At 34.8% G+C, this 19,676-nt stretch overlaps 1 protein-coding gene across 2 annotated transcripts in view; it reads left to right on the forward strand.

The window, feature by feature from the left end:
* Positions 1-19,676, forward strand: part of Cog4 (conserved oligomeric Golgi complex subunit 4) — a 182,687-nt gene that overhangs the window by 129,668 nt on the left and 33,343 nt on the right. For both annotated transcript variants that reach the window (XM_090376878.1, XM_090376879.1), the window contains exons 18-19: positions 6,558-6,650; positions 19,199-19,300. In XM_090376878.1, the coding sequence (XP_090233004.1) occupies positions 6,558-6,650; positions 19,199-19,300 (195 nt within the window). The remainder of the gene's footprint in view (positions 1-6,557; positions 6,651-19,198; positions 19,301-19,676) is intronic.

Below are 19,676 nucleotides of genomic sequence, written 5' to 3' on the forward strand. Positions count from 1 at the left end.
GTTGTTAATGACATTAATGGCAGTGTGCTACTGCAACAGGATCTAGAAAAGTTGGACAGATGGGCTGGGAAGTGGCAACTGAAGTTTAACATTGACAAATGCAAAGTATATGGGTACTGCATATGGGTAGAAGTAACCCCAGAGAAATGTATCAATTGTGTGGTACTCCACTTAGGGTGATAGAAAATGAAAAAAACCTGGGAGTAATTGTGCATTCAAATATGAAATTTTCTGAGCATTGTAGACAGATTGCCAGAGCAGGTCATGGGGTATTGTCAATGATATATAGGAATTTTGCTAGCAGAGACAATTAGGTGATTATTCCTTTGTATAAGGCAATGGTCAGGCCACATTTTGAATACTGTAAACAGGTCTGGAGGCCTCATTTTAGGAAGGATGTAGAGTTACTAGAATGAGTACAGAGAAGGGCGACAAGATTGGTGAGAGGAACAAAGGGATTCACTTACGAAGAAAGACTTAAGTTCTGCAAGTTGTAGCATCTGGAGACTAGGCACCAGCGAGGTGATCTGATAGAGGTGTATAAGGCTTTGAATGGTTTGAGCAGGCTCAATGATGATGCGATTCTTCCGCTTGCTCAGATTAAGAACCTGAGGGGGCATAGATTCAAATTGAAGAAAGACAGTTGTAGAATAGATATGCGTAAGTTTGCCTTTAGCCAGTGGGTAGTTGATTGCAGGAACAGATTTCCATCTATCCTTGTGGAAGTGATAGCTCAAATAAATTTAAGGCTGAACTAGACAAACATTTGGAGTGACTGGATGGGTGAAATGGGAAGGGTTTTTTTTTTTTTTTTTTGGCTGATGCTGTATAAGCTTGCTTTCTTGCATCATATGACTAATGCTAATACTCAGTGCTCAGTTCAGTGAGACCAGAATCCCTACATGATTGAAATTGAATGCAAGGGTACAAACTTTGATTTGAAACGCATTGTTACACAGACACTTCAGAAGCATTTAATTGGGTTTGGAATCAGATAGTTGGTTTTTCTCTCTTGCCATTCACTATGTGAGTAGTACACTTGTCTTTGTATTTCTTAACTAATGCTGGAATATCTACAGTTTTTGTTCTTTGACTTATATGTTTGCTCCCCTGGTATAATGTATGTTGGCCAAAGGGTATACTCTACAGGCTTACTTTTATTGAAATCAAACACTTCACTTCATATAAGTAAATTAAAAATATGTTTAACATGGTAAATACTACGTGCTAGATTATTTGTATTGTTATTTTGTTATTTTTTTGGTTTTTAGGAGCATTAGCAACTAAGGCCATATTGCTCCGGGATATGCGGTGGTCATTCCCTAACCTTTCCGCATCCTCCGTATTTGGTGGTGACGGGCTCGAACCCCGGTCTAATCAAGAAGCGTGTGCTACACACTGCTGCTCCTTCCCACCTGGCTACGGAGGCGCCTGATTATTTGTAAACTTTAAAATTAAATATAAAGTTCAGAGGCAAAATTTTGTTTAATACCTTTGCCAATGTCTCTTATATTAACTACCTCTGAAGGCCTCTAGAAATAAATTAAAATTTAGATGCTTAATTGCTAACTAAAAATTCACAAACAGAATATGCTAGAGTAAATAAAAAGGAACTGCTTGCTGTAAGAATCTCTGCTGTTTATTTTGGCAGAAATTTTATTTTGAACTTAGACCTTAGCCTTGACAAATTGTCCATCATCCTACAGGCTGTGGCTTGAATACATAGATAATATTCTCATAACCTTGGAGCATGAAGGAGATACTGAAAACATTTTTTCACACCTGGTTTAATTAATCCACCTGATATTGCCTATACATTAAAACTGGATGAGGATGGGTCCCTTCCCCCCCCAGACATTCCAGTAAAAGTACAAGGTGCATTCAAGTTAAGGTCTTCGAATTTATTTCTCATAAAGTACACAAGATACAGAAGTGACACTTGCCTCACTTTTCAACATAGTCTCCTAGAAGCTTCACACATTTTTCACACCTGTTCTTCCAAGCTGTGAAGGCCACAGCAAAGCTTTCTTTGGAGGTATGTTTGCCCCTCTGGTAAATACAGAAGCAACTTCTTGTTGGCTAGGAAATCTTCTGCCATGAAGAGCATCCTCCATCGTTGGGAACAACCAAAAGTCACTAGGTGCAAGGATTATTCCATCAGTATCCCAGAAAACAGCAATCGTCATTTTCTCTCTACTTGCAGCAACACAGAACCTTTTGGATGGTGGTGAATCAGTGTGCTTCCATTGTGCATACTGACTTTTCTCGTTTCTGAATTGAAGAATGGAACCCATGTCTCATCCATCATGACAATCGAGGAAATGAGAGATCCATTCAATGCAGTATTTCAAGTGAGCATTGTGTGTGAACACAAAAAAACAATCATGTCAACTTGTGTGAAGCACCTGCTTCACACAAGTTGACATGATTGTTTTTTTGTGTGTGTGTCTTCTTGATGAGTGAAGGATGTCATTTTAAGTATACTGTTTAGGGTGCTGAAATCAATGTGACATACTGAATTGTGCTGCCATCTTCTGAAAACATTTGTAACTAATTGGCAGTTAGACTTAAAGCAGTCCAGCACATATACTTTGTTTATTTTGTGAGAAATAAATTTGCAGACTTTATAACTTGACTGCACCTTGTAAAAGACAGCAGCTTAAACTTGCAAACACACGAACATGAAAATATCCTTAACTACCATTCTAATTATCCAATATCCTCGGAGACCCTACACATTTAGTCTCAGGATGTGAACTTGGAATTGAAGCCGTTTAATCCTTCTAAACAACAGTAACTACCATAATCATTTCATCCATGAAAATTTCCTGAATATCAGGAGTAAGCTCTTGAGCACAGTTTTTGAGAACAAGTGGAGAAATGTCATCAGGACCTGTGGCTTTATTGGCATCAAAAATCATTCAGAATTCTTCTTGTGTCAGGAGAACACTGGAGATGTGGGTGTAGTATTTTTAGTATGGGGAGGCAATTTGCCAAGATCATCAATATAAGAGTTTGAAAAAAAGTAAGATTCTAATAAGTCAGGTTTATCTTTAGCCAAGAATGTAGTAGAACCATTAGGATGTATCACACATGAAAAATTGGTGTGTGTGTGTGTGTGGTTTTTAGGAGCATTAGGCCATATTGCTCCGGGATATGCGGTGGTCATTCCCTGACCTTTCCGCATCCTCAGTATTTGGTGGTCACGGGCTCGAACCCCGGTCTAATCAAGAAGCGTGTGCTACGCACTGCTGCTCCTTCCCACCTGGCTGCGGAGGCGCCATGTGTGTGTGTCATATGGTTTTATGTGGAGTGCTGTAGTTAATGTGTTCCAAGAGTGGGCAGAGCAGCAGTCATCTGCTTTTAGATTTTAGGGTAAAGGTTTAGGTCAAGATTTAAAGATTAAGAAAGGTTTAGGATAAAAATAGACACCCCCTGCCGTCAGATAACCTAATAGTCCAGTGTGTTGAAATAGTCACAAAATGTTAAAAGTATATGGATGGTGGCTATAAAGCTTGTACTCTGGAGTGTAGTATCCCATTACATTAGTGATAGCTCTTGAAATCATAGTTATATTGATAAAGAAAAAATGGTAGTATGTGAATTCTAATCTTAACATCTTAATAATTTATGGGTCTTAAAGACTAATTGTTAAGTAAGAAATAGATAATAGATAATAGCTGTAGACATAATCATCTCCATGTCAGAATCTTTCTAAATGTTGGGAATGTTGAAGGTATAAGGTGTTAGTAACTAAAAAACATTAGAAGTAAATTTGTAGTATTATATTAAGCTGCCCAGTTGTACTCTGTAGCTCTTATATACTATTATTACTGCTTATTGAAGTATATATCAACCAGTTGTCCTCAATAATTAATAGTAATAATAATATATAAGAGATGTTGAGTACATTACATATACCCACACAGATCTAGAGATAAACCTTTCCCTCCACTCTCTGTGGATGATTTCCAGTCCAACCTGGACAGCCTAATACGTTATGGAGAAAGATGCTTATAATATTGTAATGCTTTTTTTTAACTTGCTACCACCTTCAATATTCCTAATGTTTGAAAAGATTCTGATGTGAATGTGGTTATGTCTGCAGCTATCAAAAACATTACTTATTTTCACTTACTTAGTAATTTAGCCTAAAGACCCACAAATTACGAGTATTAAGATGTCAAGATCATAATACTTATATAAAAAAAACAGATACTGTCATTTTCCTTGGAAACGTAACTATGATTTCATGACCATCACTAGTACAGATGGAACAGTATGATCCCAGAATACTTGAATACAAGCTTTACAGTTTTCATTCGTGTACTTTTAAATTTCTGTGTCTATTTATTTCAGCATGTTGGGCTATTAGATTATATAAGGGCATGAGCTGTTTATTTCTATCCTAAATCTTTACCTAATTTCACCTATGTTCAGCATAAATGCTAGACATTAAACCAGTGACCACATGACCAAAATGTGTGTGTGTGTGTGTGTGTGTGTGTGTGTGTGTGTGTGTGTGTGTGTGTGTGTGTGTGTGTGTGTGTGTGTGTGTGTGTGTGTGTGTGTGTGTGTGTGTGTCATATGGTTTTATGTGAGAATGAAAGAATAAGTTAAAAATGAATTAAAGTACAGGAATGGGATTACATTTCATTTCAGGTATTGAAATAGTTTGATTAAAAAAAATAATAATTAAAAAAACACACACACATGCACTTTACTACATTATTATATTTTCTGTCTTGATGTCTTGGAAAGGCCATATGCCTAAAATTATTAACATCATATCTGTGCAGTCAGATATGAAGTTTTCTGAGCAATGCAGACAGGCTGCTAGGGCAGGTCATGGGGTTTTGTCAATGATATATAGGAATTTTGCTAGCAGGGAAAAGGAGGTGATTGTCCCTCTGTATAAGGCAATGGTCAGGCCACGCCTTGAGTACTGCGTACAGGTCTGGAGGCCTCATTTTAGGAAGGATGTAGATTTGCTTGAGCGTGTACAGAGAAGAGCAACACGATTGGTGAGGGGAATGAAGGGATCCTCTTACCAAGAGAGACTTAAGTTCTGCAAATTGCAGTGGCTGGAGACTAGGCACCTGCGCGGTGATCTGATTGAGGTCTATAAGGCCTTGAATGGGTTGAGCATGCTGAATTCTGATGGGATCCTTCCACTTGTTCAGATTACGAACCTACGGGGACATAAGTTCAAATTAAGAAAGGACAGATGTAGAATAGATGTGTGGAAATTTGCCTTTAGCCAGCGGGTGGTTAATTGCTGGAACAAACTTCCATCTGTCGTTGTGGAAGTTGATAGGTTGAATAAATTTAAGGAGGAACTGGACAGGCATTTGGAGGGAATGGTGTGATTTTTTTTTTTTTTGGCTGATGCTGCATAAGCTCCTACACTTGCTTTCTTGCATCACGTGCCACTACTACTACTACTACTATTAATTAAATAACATCATCAAGAAGGTGAATCCTTTATTCATTAAAAACTTGAGGTACCACTGTTACAACTATTTTAGGTCCACTGATTCCTCATCAGAAAGTGAGTAGCCCCACTAGTAATTTTGTGTCAAAACAGTAAATGTAAATGTATGGAATCTAAATTAGCAGCGAAGTGGTGTGTTGAAGAAAAACTTTTGATTGAAAATGTTAAAAAAGTTACATGAATGTTAAACCTCTGGTGATAGTCTGTCTACAGACAGACTATTACTAGAGATTTAAAAAGGGAAGTTGACTTATGTTACAAATATACAATTAAGCACAAATTTCCAAGGCAAAAAAACAAAAGTTGACTTATATACTAGAATATATGGTGATTAAACACTTGTCTTTAAGAATTTTTAAAGTAAATGTTGTAATAATATTCCTAATGATTCCCAATTGAGAGTAGATATTAGCTAAACCAGGAATTTGTGAAATTATGAATTACTGAATTGGATAGGTTTGAATCACAATGCTTAAATTTATAGTCTTGTGATTGATTCTGTCCCTTTTAGGATATAACTGTGTAGAAACAGTTCTCAAGCTTATGGAAGATTACATTTATAGAAAAGAAGCCCAAAGTCCAATATTTTCATATAAACGATGATAACATAGGAGTTTATATTCCTGACTAAGGATCCAGTATGCAGCATTTTATAAATATGAATACAAATCACATTTAATCAACTACCAATCATATATAAAGTGTTTAATGACACTTATTTTAACTATTATAATTTGATGGTAAACTTCTACAAGACCACTAAACAATATGCAGTTGGTATTAATGGCCATGTGAATTTATCATTAATGGGCGTGTTAAATTTGTAATACATTGGATTAGTACTTATCCTATAAAAGATCTCTGTGCTGATACTTTCCTTATAAGTTTGTATATCTGGGTACAAGTAAATATTCTTGAATGTCCACTAAAAGTATAAAATAGTTTTAAATGTCATCTTATTACACCTCGCATTCACAATGTGCATTTTTGTAAATCTAAAAATAAAAAATATATATATATTTTTTAAAACCAGATTTTATTGACAGTTTTTTACTATTCACAGGAAGAATTTGTACAGTATGAAGCAAGTGATGGAATGAGGCCATTCATCCAAAATTTTATTGTTACAATAGATAGTCTTCTTAAATCTTTTAAGGTATTTTTTATTTTTTTTTTTTTTGAAATTTACTTATGAAAACAAATTTCATTTTTTATTTAAATAGCATTTGTTAAGGAAAACAATTAAAAATTATTAATGAAAAACATTCAAAAAAGTTTCATCTAATACATATTACAGATATATGTATAAGAAATAGTGTGTGAGTCCGTATACAGGGCTCCCATTCACCTAGAAATCTTAGGGAAAATCTTAATTGTGTATTTATTTTCAATTACTGTTATTGTAATAGTTATAGAAAGAGCCTTCTCAGGCTCTTGGTTACTTTTTTAAATATTGGAAAATACACTGATCTTTTCTCAGCTATTAGAAAAGGTTATCAATTTTTTATTTATTATTTTTTTTTTAATTTATTTATTTATATATATATTTTTTGTTATATGATAATCCATTTTCATTTTCATTTTCATCAGGGGGCTCACTGTTTGTGAGTATAGGTGTGGTAACCCCAGTCTATTTTTCCAAAAAAATTCTGACTTTTGAGAAACCTATTCCATAGATATTATTTCTTACAGATAATTATTTCAAGAAATCATCAGGATTCTTCTACCAAAAAACATGGCAGTTTTATAAACTTGATTTAATTCCACATGAATCAGCCTACATATGAATTTAGAATGACTTGAGTGGTTAGAAAACTGAGTAACAACACAAAAGCAAAAATGTAAAGTCTGAAAAAAAGAGTAATATGGGTTGCCAATTGGTTATTAGCCATTTCAAACTGCATCTTGTAAGAAGACTTATTTTTCTTTTACTGGAATGGTTAATGAAAATGAAATAAAACTTACAAAAGAAACAGATTCATGGGCAGACTTTCAGTTACTGCTTTTGCTCCTGTTGCATCTGCCAGTGAAGTAAAGACTATATCTTCTGCTAAAAAAAAAAAAAAAAAAAAAAAAAGCACCAAGTGAAGAGGTTGGACCAATTTGTGCTTCCCATAGCATACAATTTTCAGTTGGGGATAATTTTGTTGTTTTTGAAAATATTCAAGCAGCAGAAATTTTTCAGACATTGAGAATGGTATGGGACATGTCATTCAGTTTTCAGGAAGAATTTGGAGAAATAATTAGAATAATTTTGAGATATAGTATGATTAGCACAACTGTCTACTCTTAGTTCAAAAAAAGCTTCATATTTAGGAGTGCATGGATTGTCTCCTTGCAGTCAGTCCATTACCTTAGTTCTGTTTTTGTGTCACACAAGAAGCAAAGACTTACTTGACAAATTCCTAGAAGCATTGTCCTCTTTTTCCACTGCAAAAAATGGGTCAAGTTTCATTGGACATCCCCAATGTGAACCAGGCCTTTGTCTGTGAACTGTCTAAGGAACTTGTTTCCGATAAAAAATAATCTAGAACTGTTACATCTCACAAGCTATGGGCTCCATGTTGTCTATAGTACCTTTCAATATGGTCAGAAAAAAATCTCATTAACAAATAAACCAGTTTCTCAGAACTCTAGTGCTTTTTTTTTTTTTTTTAATGATTCACCTGCTCATTGAGCAGATTATGTATCATTGATGGATTGATGTAAATGTCTTATAATAAACCAGTTTCTCAGAACTCTAGTGCTTTTTTTTTTATTTAATGATTCACCTGCTCATTGAGCAGATTATGTATCATTGATGGATTGATGTAAATGTCTTGCCAGCAATCTGACAGCTCTAAAACTCATCAGTAGCTGAAAGAATTGTTAATGTATTATGATTTTACTTACTTACTTAGGTTGCTCCTCTTGTACCAGCTGGTGTCAAGGTTTCACAGAGATAGAGAGATCGCCATCTTTAACTGTCACAAGCAACGATTCTGACCTGTCTCCAGGCTATTTATGGATGTTACCTTCCCATTTCACACGTGGCTTCCCCCTTGGTTGCACTCCAGAGGATTTGGTTTCCCATGCCAAATGTGGAAACCAGTTGTCATCCATTCTGAATTTTCCTTTCAAGACAAGCACAATTTTGTTTAATAGTATTCTTCGGTAGTTTTTCTTTGATTTTCCTTCCATTCCTTTGTAGTGTTGATGTCCACAGCTGCCCTTTCACCACACACTTTTTTGAAGGACAGGCCGTGTCACACAAGTCTTAAATTTCTGGAACCATCCATCTGAACTTTTAAATTCTTCAGTATCCATTGGATGCACAAATGGTTCATGCTCAAATCCTACCCGGTGCAGCAGCAGATTTCTCTAAACTTTCAATCTTTTCCGATATTTCAGAATAGTACTCTTAAGAATGCTGAACTGTTTGGTGATGTCAGTCTTAGAATGCACACCATTATCTGCAGCTTGCAAAATCCTAATTTTATCTGCGACTGGCAAAGCTATCTGCTTTCTTGGAGCCATACCAATAAACATACACTCTAACTAAAAAAATTGACTAAAAAAATTGTAAAAAAAAAAATTATAAGACTGCTATAATTTCACTATCGACATACACTCTAACTAATGAAATGAACTTCTGGCCGATATTCATTTCATTACCGCACTGCGAGAAAAGAGCATGAGAAATCTTAACAAATGATTTCTCATGGTCTAGCTGCAAGCTCCTCAATTACTTCAATATATTTGAAGCATTCTGTCATTTTTAAACATGAATATTATAATAAAAAAGTAAAAATTCAAATTAAGAGGTAAAAATTTATGGTCATTATAGAGAAATCCTTTTATTTTCATTGTTGTTATACTAAATGTAAAATAGCATTAGGTTAACGAGGAATTGGCCCTGACTAACCACATAGGATGTTATAACGTGTTGGGACATTAAAAAGAGAGTCGTGCTATAAAGAGCTTCAATTGTAGTTACATCTTTAAGTAAATCCCACATCAATACATTGTGATCACTGCCACCTAGTGGTTCTTCTGCTGAATATTCTTAATACATGAAGTATCATGCTGATAATCAGATCAAAAATATTGCTCTGTCCCGTTGCCTCTCTAACATGCTGCTGTAGAAAACAGTCATCCAGTACCAGTAAATCCAAAATAGTGTTGCTAGTGTTTGAGTGACCAACCCACAAGTTCCAGTCAATATCTGGAAAGTTAAAATTCCCCATTATAAGACATGTGATTTACTGATCCACTCTGTTTCTCTGTATAATTGTTCATTGTACTCATCACACTCATGAGGACTATAACACAGTCCTCTCATTTTTGTTTTCCCAGTGCTTATGTCACACCAAATAGACTTGACATTGCACTGGCCACCCATGTCAACTGGATGCACTACCTAAAATTTTATGTGCTTATTAACTAAGAACATAACCCTCCCCCATCCTGTTGTGTCTGTACTTTCTGTATATATTGTACTTCCCATATTCAAATCCTACATCTCTGATATCTGAGTGACACCATGTCTCTGATATCCTCACAATGTCTGCATTTGATGACTTGACCAGCACTTCAGATTCATCAAACTTAATTACTGTGCTCCTAGCAGTGGTGTAGATACAAGTGCATGTGTTCTTACTTTTAGTTATCTTTACACAACCCATGTGACACCTCCGTAGCCAGGTGGGCAGGTGCAGCAGTGCGTAGCACACGCTTCTTGATTAGACCGGGGTTTGAGCCTGTGACCACCAAATACGGAGCATGTGGAAAGGTCAGGGAATGACCACCGCATATTCCTGGAGCAATATGGCCTTAGTTGCTAATGCTCCTAAAAACCAAAACAACAACAACAGCCCATGTATTTCCTTCTTCCAAGATGACCCACAGCATATTAAGCTTAGTGCAGATTCTCTTCATGTTTTTTTTTTTTTTGCAGCTCCAATTAAGAGCACTAAGTAGGAGACCTGTAATTATTTTTTTGTAAGCAAATAGAAATAAATGGAAAACATTTGTATATTATTAAAACCAATAACACTGAACAACAAATTTTGGGTCGTATCTTGTTACTTGCATGAAAGTAAGTTTACTTTATAGATTTTGGGGTGCTAAACATGGAAATAGTGCTTAAAATGGCAGATTGGCTCTGTTTTCAAAAAAAGTAGTTTTTTATATTTACACAGGGTATTTTTTATTTATATTGCAGTGAGGTATAGCTACGAACATAACTGTATCAAACATGGACCTTTTTGCCTTTTGCTTGTATTCAGCTTTGGGAGCATCCGTTTTCGTTATCCAACAATAATCAGCTAACTTGGTGGCAATCCATTTGCTTTTGTATCTTTGTTCCATCGCTGTGGTGTCTTGATGGAAGTGCTCACCATGTTCATTACTGATGAAGAAATCCAGGTGTGAGTGCAAGAAATTCATCTTCAATGACATGTTGCAGCCCAGTTTTTTGTAAGAAGTAATGTAATGAGATCTTCCACAAGCTGCCTATAGTTGCCAGCTTTAACATTTCCTAGAAAACTAATTGAAACATTTCAAAGTGCTTTCCACGCTGATTTCTTGCTATCACTAAGGACACATTCGAAGTGTTCATATTTGAAAAGTTGCTTATTTGTGGACCAATGAAAACGCCTGCCTTAATCTTCTCTGCACTAAGTCTTGGGAATTTCTCTTGCAAGTATGTGAATACAAGATTCACGTCCAAAGCCCTCGTGAAATTTTTCTTGAGCTCCAGTTTGATGTGGAGTCGTGGAAGCAAAACTGTATTTGGATCTACCAGAGGTTCAAATGCTAAGTTCTTCATTCCAAGTGTTAATGATTTTTGTTGAAGCCAACTCCTCTTCTTGTAGTGTATCTTTGGCATGATGCATATCGTGCCAAAGATATGCACTACAAATCTTTCTGCATATCTTGCAGAAAAAGCAACAATACTTAGTGTAACCCTTTTGTAGTCCTAATAAAATGGTGATTACCTTTAAATCACTACATATCTGCCACTCATACTTCTGATAGTGTACACCTAAGAGGATGTTATCCACATTTGCAAATGTTTCTGTTTTGTGGACAGCACACACAAGAGGTATCGAAGGCAGCATATTTCTGTTGTGTAATAACATAGCCTTAAGGCAAATCTTAGAAGTGTCTATAAATAGTTGCCATTCTTTGGGAACATGCCTCATGTTCATTGCTACCATCAGACCATCAACATCCTTACAAACAGTGAGTTCACCTTCCATTTGATAGAATTTATCTTAGTCTTTATTTCAAGTATGAAATGCTGTCACCTTCACAGAATGATCTAGAATATTCCACTGTTGTAGCCTCAAGGCCAAAAGCTCTGCCTTATTCTTTGGCAGTTCGAGATCCCTGATGAGGTCATTAAGCTAACTTTCTGTGATCTTATGTGGTTCAGATTTGGACAAAATTGTGGATCCCCTGACGTAGACAGCTGCTGTACTTCTTAGTGTACATCAAGTTGATGTTTATCAGTGTCTTCATCAGAGTATCCATATCATGGGCACTGCGAAAGGCATAAAACGTCCCTTTTGATTCACCCATGTGTTGATTTTTGATGAAGAGGTAGTGCATATGTGTGGAAACCAGTTCTTGACCTGGTCGCCAATTTACACCCAAAGTACAAGAAGTAGACCTTTTTTATGGCTCGAGTTAAGGAATACTTTCTTAATACTAATGTGACTTCTCCACATACATAACAGAAGTCATCCAGACTGTTCACACAATTATGGGGCATATTAATCTTACATGACATAAATACTGCACAAAAAGTAAGAATCTCACAGAGAACAACCATTGACTGAAAACAAATCACCAGTACCTAGCCATATTCAAGGATTACTGGAACAGAGTTGAAGAAGCATTTGAGGTGACAACAACTTATCACATAATGCAGAGCAAGGCAAAAGTTGCCGATCATGTGATAAGATCGTGGCGATACTGAAATTGCGGTGTTGCCATGTGTTTTGCCGAGAGCCATAGTTGATAATGTAGAGTTAACTCACTAATATGAGACCCCAACTGTAATTCGAAAACAAGAGCCAATTGACAAATTTTAATGTGATTTTTGTGTTCAGCAGCATAAAATTAGTCAAGGTTGGGTTTTTTTTTTCTTGTAACATTTTACATGTTGACCAGCGTAATTAAAAAAGTGGTAGAATATTCCAAATTAAACTTTAGATATGGAAGTAAGGGTGTGGATCGGTGCTTCTCAACCTTTTATCATTCATGGACCACTTCAAGTATTCTTTACTTACCTTGGACCCCCCCGGGTAGGGTTTCTTTACATCTATGAATTTTCCTGACAAATTTATAGTTTTTTCTTTTATTATCAGCTCTGCTAAGTAATGAATTGGTTGTAATAATGTATGAATGGTAAGGGGAATTTTAAAAGAAAGAAAAATTTATGTTGTCATAGAAGTTAAAAATTAATTAAATATAATTAAAAATATACTAAAAAAACTCACTAAACATATACAATCAAATAATCACTACAAATTTTAACAGTTATTCTCACACACTGGTTTTGTGAAAATGTAAAAAATACTTTACAAATACACAAAAACAAACCCATACATATTACATGCTCAGAAGCTGGTGATCGACTGTGACAGATGAAAGCTTGTGGCATTGTGTGTCGCCAGTGCACTTGTCACCAACAATGTGCTGGCGACACACAATGCCTTACATTGTAAGCTTTACGTTCCAATCAGGTGGTATCCCTCTTGATTTGCGACAACAAAGTAAACAATTGATTGCCAATTTTAATTTTATTTCTGATTGTATTTTATACTTACAATAAAATTTGCCTTTCCACGGACCACCTACAACTAACTCACGGACTACTTGTCTGTGGACCACAGGTTGAGAAATATTAACTTGGATGGTATGTCTATGAAAGGAAAATGGCTGAGGGCTTTTTTTTTTTTTTTTTTTATCATTTTGGAGTTTCCCCAGAAAACTCAAGGTAGGTGGGAACCATGCATATATGGAGATTCTGGTACAAATTATATACATTGTGATACAAAACTAACTTAACAAATGAGAAGTAGTTTGTTTAAATTTTTTACTTTTTTTTTTAGACACAAAAAGAAAAGGCCATACAGCAGTATGGCCTTTTCTTTTTGTGTCTTTATAACTCCCTACCTTACAAACAAGTGTGGTATTTCTGATTGCCAATTGATTCCAAATGTTATTACACAGCATTAGTTAAAACACAGTATACCAGTTTAATTACTCTGAATGCATTTTATTGCTCAGTTCAAGTTATCAATAAGTTCACTAGTTTAAAATCTCACAAAATGTGCGATTCATTCTTATCAGATTTTTAAAAGAATGTTCAGCCTTCTGTCATTCATCAGCCATTAGTAGAGACTCGTGGAGAAGATGTTATGTATTATCAGAAAATAGCAAAGTGGTGCTGTGCATTCAATGAAATCTGGTGTTCACAAAGAGAAAAAAAAGAGTGAACGTCAATCTCTGAGAGATGAATAGTTTCCTAGATATTTCAAGGTGATTGCTTCATAAAATTATGAAACATCTGCAGTTGTGTGCCACATAGATACCAAAATTGTTAACATGTAAAATGTAAGTGGCAAACACATTTCTGGAAATGTGTTTGCCACTCACATTTTACTCAAAGGAAAGTGATTTGTTGCTAAACTAATGATTGGTGATAACACCTGGGTCAGCCATTACACATCAAAGAGAGTAAACACCACCTGCTACAATGGAAGCATAAGGTTTAGCTTGAATGAAGAAATCCAAACAAAGAATTTCTGGGGGGGGGGAATGGCTTCTCTTTTCTAGAACAGAAAAAGGTGTTTTGTTGATTGAATTTGTGCTACAAGGAACAACCATGAACACAGGCATGTACTATTAGACTTTAGAAAAACTACAGCATGCCACTGAAAACAAAAGATTTGATTTATTCTCTGGGGGTATTTGTTTATTGCACAATAAAGCAAGACTGCACTCTTGATGCTCAAGAACTGCTCAAGAAATATTCAAGAACTGTTAAATAAATTTCACTGGGAAATCTTCAAACCATCTACCATATAGCCTAGACTTGGCACTTCCTTTTTGTATTTGAATAGCACATGGCCAAGAAAGAAAAAAGTTGCCAGTTAAATGGTGAACTTTTGTCTTTTATGGTTTTAGACTTTTAAGACTAAGAAGTACAAAAATTGTTCCCTCAGTACTACAAATGTCAAAATTTTCTTGGCAGTTGTGTAGAAAAATAGGGAAATTTGTAACCAGTATAATTTTTTAAGAATTATTTGTGTAGTTTGTGAAGAGTTTAGGTCCTCACTTGCTGGACATGACTTGTATTTTTATTTTGTGAAGAAAGCTTAATTAAATTCATTCCAGCCATGTTGATTACCAAAATAATAAGCTGAATATTATTTATTTTGTGGTGACAGCATAGAATTACTGGGAAAGCTGCAGAAGAGTTCTACCATTGTACAGAAAGTCCAAAACTGCCCTTCTGAAATGTAACTCATGGTTCTTGATTGCAAATGAAGTGACAGGAAGCCCTACCTGGTCCTGTTTGCTATGTAGCACAAGAGAGCAACATTAGTAGAGTATTCTTTGTCAAGTGCTGAAGAAGAAACATTTCATCCTTGCAAACTACGACATTTTTTGTATGCAATATATGATGTTGATCTTTAAAATAGATTTATATTCTGAAATTAGCTGTCAGAGTATTTGGATAGTGACCTGACTTTTTTTGTAGCATGTGATGTTTAGTGGTGAATGCCTCTTCTTGGATGGCTATGCATTATGCAGAGAATGTACATTCGTACCTAGCTTCAGGCTAGTTCTGCTAAGGTCCAGCAATTAAACAATCTGGTTCTGAGATTGTAGTGGTGTAGAATGGACCCCTTGGTTATGTAGTTATGTTCCAGCCTGAAGAAATTGGCAGAGTTCAACGAGTAAAATTTTTTTCTAAATGACCTGCACTTGTTGATAGAAGGGACTTCTTGCCTGCCAAGACAAGCACATACTGTGTTTTTTGACCATTTTTGCACTGGCAGTTGTAACCAGTTTTAAAAAAGGACACTTCATTATGAGAATTTCAAAAAAAACAGTTGATGTATAGTCTTAGCATCACCAGAATTAACTCAAGATCATGACCAGATGCAATGCATTTTAGGTGTAAAGGAGTGATGTAGATGATTAGGGATTAGTTTTATTATAAATGTATATATTAGTAATATTATAAATGTATAAAGAAATAATGTATAGAATCAATTCTGACCTTCATTTTAATTGGCGCATTATAGCCTCAGTTGCTGATGCGCCAATAAAACCCAAACCAAACCCAAACCTTCATTTTAATCTCAGTTTATAAGCATAGTATTTGCATTCTTTTTCCATTACTTCACTAATCCCTGTATTTCTTAAATAGATTGTGTATGCTGGTGACCTTGAGTTCATTCTCATAGTAGTAGGACTATACATAGTGTGTTACATTTCAGGTGCATTAACAAATAGTAATAATTCATGATTATAACAAAAAGAAAAAAAAAAAAACAGCGATTTTTATACATAAATCAAGAACATTTCATTTCTGCACACCACTATATTGCTCATTCATTCCTCCAATCAGCACGTGGCAACAAACATAATATCAAGTGCGTCAACTACAAAAAAGAAATAATCAGTTCTGAATTTCTGTTAGACCATTTTTAATCAAATTGGGAGATTTTGAGCTAAACAAAAAAAACTTCATGGAAATCCATCCACTGAGAGTTATTACATGCACACAGATGAAAAAAGAAATAAATGCCAGGCCATTAAATAATGAAATTGAAATTGGTTCAATTTTAATGAAATGTGGAACAGCTTGACAAATCTTTCTAAAAGGGCCAAATATAAAATTTTATAAAAATCCATCCATTAGAAGTCACGTTGTTACATACAGACGATGGATGAACATGGTGAAGGCAGCAGTTACTTTATGCATATGTGTAATTTTACCAGAAAAACATTAATGAGGTTTAGAAAATAAATGCTCTGTTGAGGTTATTGCCATTCAAAGTTTGGGCCTTTTAAAAAGATTTGTCAGGACATGATAAATTTCATAAAATCAGACTAGTAGAAATAAACAATTATTATTTTATTTATTTATTTATTTATTATTTTTTTTTTTGCATGTAGTAACTCAACTCCCAGTGGATGGATTTCATGAAACTTTATATTTCACTCATTTAGATCAATTTGTTGAGCTTTCCCAAATTTAATTAAAACCAATACAAATAAATAGAATTGCAATTATGTATTATTATGTTTTTTTATACACATCACATAGGTTATCTGTATACTGTATATTGTAGCTGAAGCACTGGATGTTATGTTGCCTTGCACTAGTTGGAGGAATGAATGGGCCATATGGTGATGCATAGAAATGAAATACTCTCAGTTTATGTAAAAAAGTCATTGCTTTTTGCTTTTTTTTTTTTTTTTTTTTTTTTTTTTGCTATAAATCATGAATTATTTGCTAATATGCCTGAAATGTAATGCACTGCATATATTAACTTGTTAATTACCAATGAAGTGGGCTCACTTGTGCTTTGTGGAATTTGATGACTCCAACAACATCCCTACTCCCTGTTATATAGGAATATAAATATAACTCTGGCTTATCATTCATACCTGCCAAGAGGGGAGGGAGAATTCTTTCCTCAATTCTTGATAATGCAACTTATGAAATCTGGGGGGAAATTATTCATTAATAACTAAGGAGTGCCCGAGAATTACCTTTCTGTAGGGTCATTACATTCAGTGTCTTGCCTACACTAGTTTTGATGCAGGGGAGAGGGGAATTGTGTATGGGTTTTCTGTAAACTCAAGTACTGATGGAGGTATTGCCCTTTTCACAAGGACATCCAGAAAAGGGAAGTTTCTTCCAGTTCAACTGTGAAAGTTACATTGAGGCATATGTCGTTTACATTGAAAGGGAAAGTATTCAAATTTCATTGCTGTGACTCTAGATTATAAAAATGTCACTTATATATCTGGCCACCCGCAGCTTAGATATATGCATATTGACCAGGGCCTCTGATTCAAAGTTGGCCATAAAAAGCTTCAGCAAAAAAGGATGATGACAGTGGGCTCTCCACTGTTAGCCATTTCTGTAAGTGAAACTGCCCTTTGCACTAGAAGTAGGCCTATCTGATTATGAGATTAATAATATCAGTTATATCTTTTTTGGATAGAGGCATAGTGTGGCTGAAATGTCAGTTTTTGTAGATCTACAAAAACTGACATATTCACTCAAACTTTAATGATTCAGTTAAATCACTAAATCCATGCTTAGTGAAGAATACGTTACCCCTTTAGTAGTGCTGAATTGCAGTCTCCATCAAGTGGTAGTAGCTCTCACCTAAATGAACCAAATCTATCCCAAATGTTGCATTAGGAACAGTTTCCCTCTTAGGCTTTATAAATGAATGATGTTTATGAAGGCTGTAAAGCGCATCTCTGAAACACTTGTACCGCCTTGGCACTCTTTTTTATATACATACACACATATCATTCCAGATGGTTATCATGTTGGCATCATATCTGTAGAAGAGTGCTATATGAATTCACTTTGTGACTGCATATGGAAAGAACAGAATTAAAGATAGTTGGAACTTAGTCTTTTTTGAATTAAGTTTGTTGTTTAAACTGGAGGTCAGATTACTCTCAGTGAAATCAAAATTAGTGATTTGAAATTGCTGCTGCATTAGCTGTCACTGTCAACTGTCAGTGCATTATTTTGACTGATCAAGGTGTGTGTGACTTGGCATCTCTTACTATATCATTGTAAAAAAAAAAAAAGAAGTTTTATTCATCTCATGACTGTGTTCATGGAAGAAAAGCAGATAAAATAGGTATTTCTTGCCTGCCTCTAAATAAGACCTCTGGTTTGTTCCCTCTTTGTGAACTGTGATTGGTTGTTTTGGATAAAATGCAAGGTGTACCAATTTTCTTCACTAGTTGGTGAGTATTTCTTAAGCTGCTGGAATAGCATGTAACAACACCACATGATTTCTGTGCTGGCCTTTGCAAATAACTCTGCATTCACATGCCCCTCTGCAGCATACTTGGAAGTGGTATGACTGTAAGTGACTTCTGAATGGGAATCCCTGCATAAGGCTTTTCTGCTTTCCAGCATGCTGTTGTCAACTATTATCATGTGGTGCCCTCCCTCACAACAGTCAACATTTTGTCATTCTTAAGGTGTTGGTATCAACATACCAACATCAGTGGTGTCAGCATACCAAAAACTATGGATTAAGAAACATAAGCTACTGATTATCTAAGAAGTCTTGAGTTAATTTCAACATTTTCCCAGTTTTTTTTCCTAACTGATAGTAAAATCATATTAAAACTATATATTTGTTTGAATCTCTTCCATGACTGTAATTGATGATCAATTTAAAAAAAAAAAGAAAAGAAAGAAAGAAAATAATAATTTTTGTTTCTTCTCTTCCTCCCTTTAACTCTCCCCTTCTCTCTCGCATAATTGGTGGGTTATTTTGTTTTTTAATAATGTGACTTAAGCTTATGAGCATCATGTTTCATATGATCTTTTGTTTGAGTTATTTAAAGGCTGTAATTGTTTATTTATTGTTTTCACTTTAAAAATTAATAGCAGTTACAAATTATAATTAATATTCATTTCAACCATAGGAAAATTTGACATCAGGAAATTATGATACTTTGGTAACCTTATTGGCAACAGAATTGACTTTGCATCTGGAGAAAGCTGTATTGAAATGTACTTTTAACAGAGTAAGTTGCAATTAATTTTCTAGCAATTATTTAATATTATGACAGCCTCAACAAATATGATTCAAAAGAAGTATGGAAAATTTGGGATTCTAGTACAAATGTACTTTTACAACTGCAAAAAAATCGCCCCTGTCTAAAAACACCCACTCTTCCTTTAAAATTTTTCATTTCTTAAAATAATCTACAAAAATCAAAAAATTAAATTAAAATTATTTATATTTATTAAGAAATAATGTAGTTTTAAGCAAAAAATGACTAAAAAGTCTCCCTTTTTAATAAATTTATTTCTTTTTTCATATTTTCTACTTCAAAATCAATTATGTAATTTTTTTTTTCTGACTTTTTCCATACCTTTATAAATTAGTTTCATTTTTAT

This window comes from Mastigoproctus giganteus, chromosome 7 (genome assembly GCF_048544385.1).
Source record: "Mastigoproctus giganteus isolate SK-2022 chromosome 7, ASM4854438v1, whole genome shotgun sequence".
Classification (NCBI taxonomy): Eukaryota; Metazoa; Arthropoda; class Arachnida; order Uropygi; family Thelyphonidae; genus Mastigoproctus; species Mastigoproctus giganteus.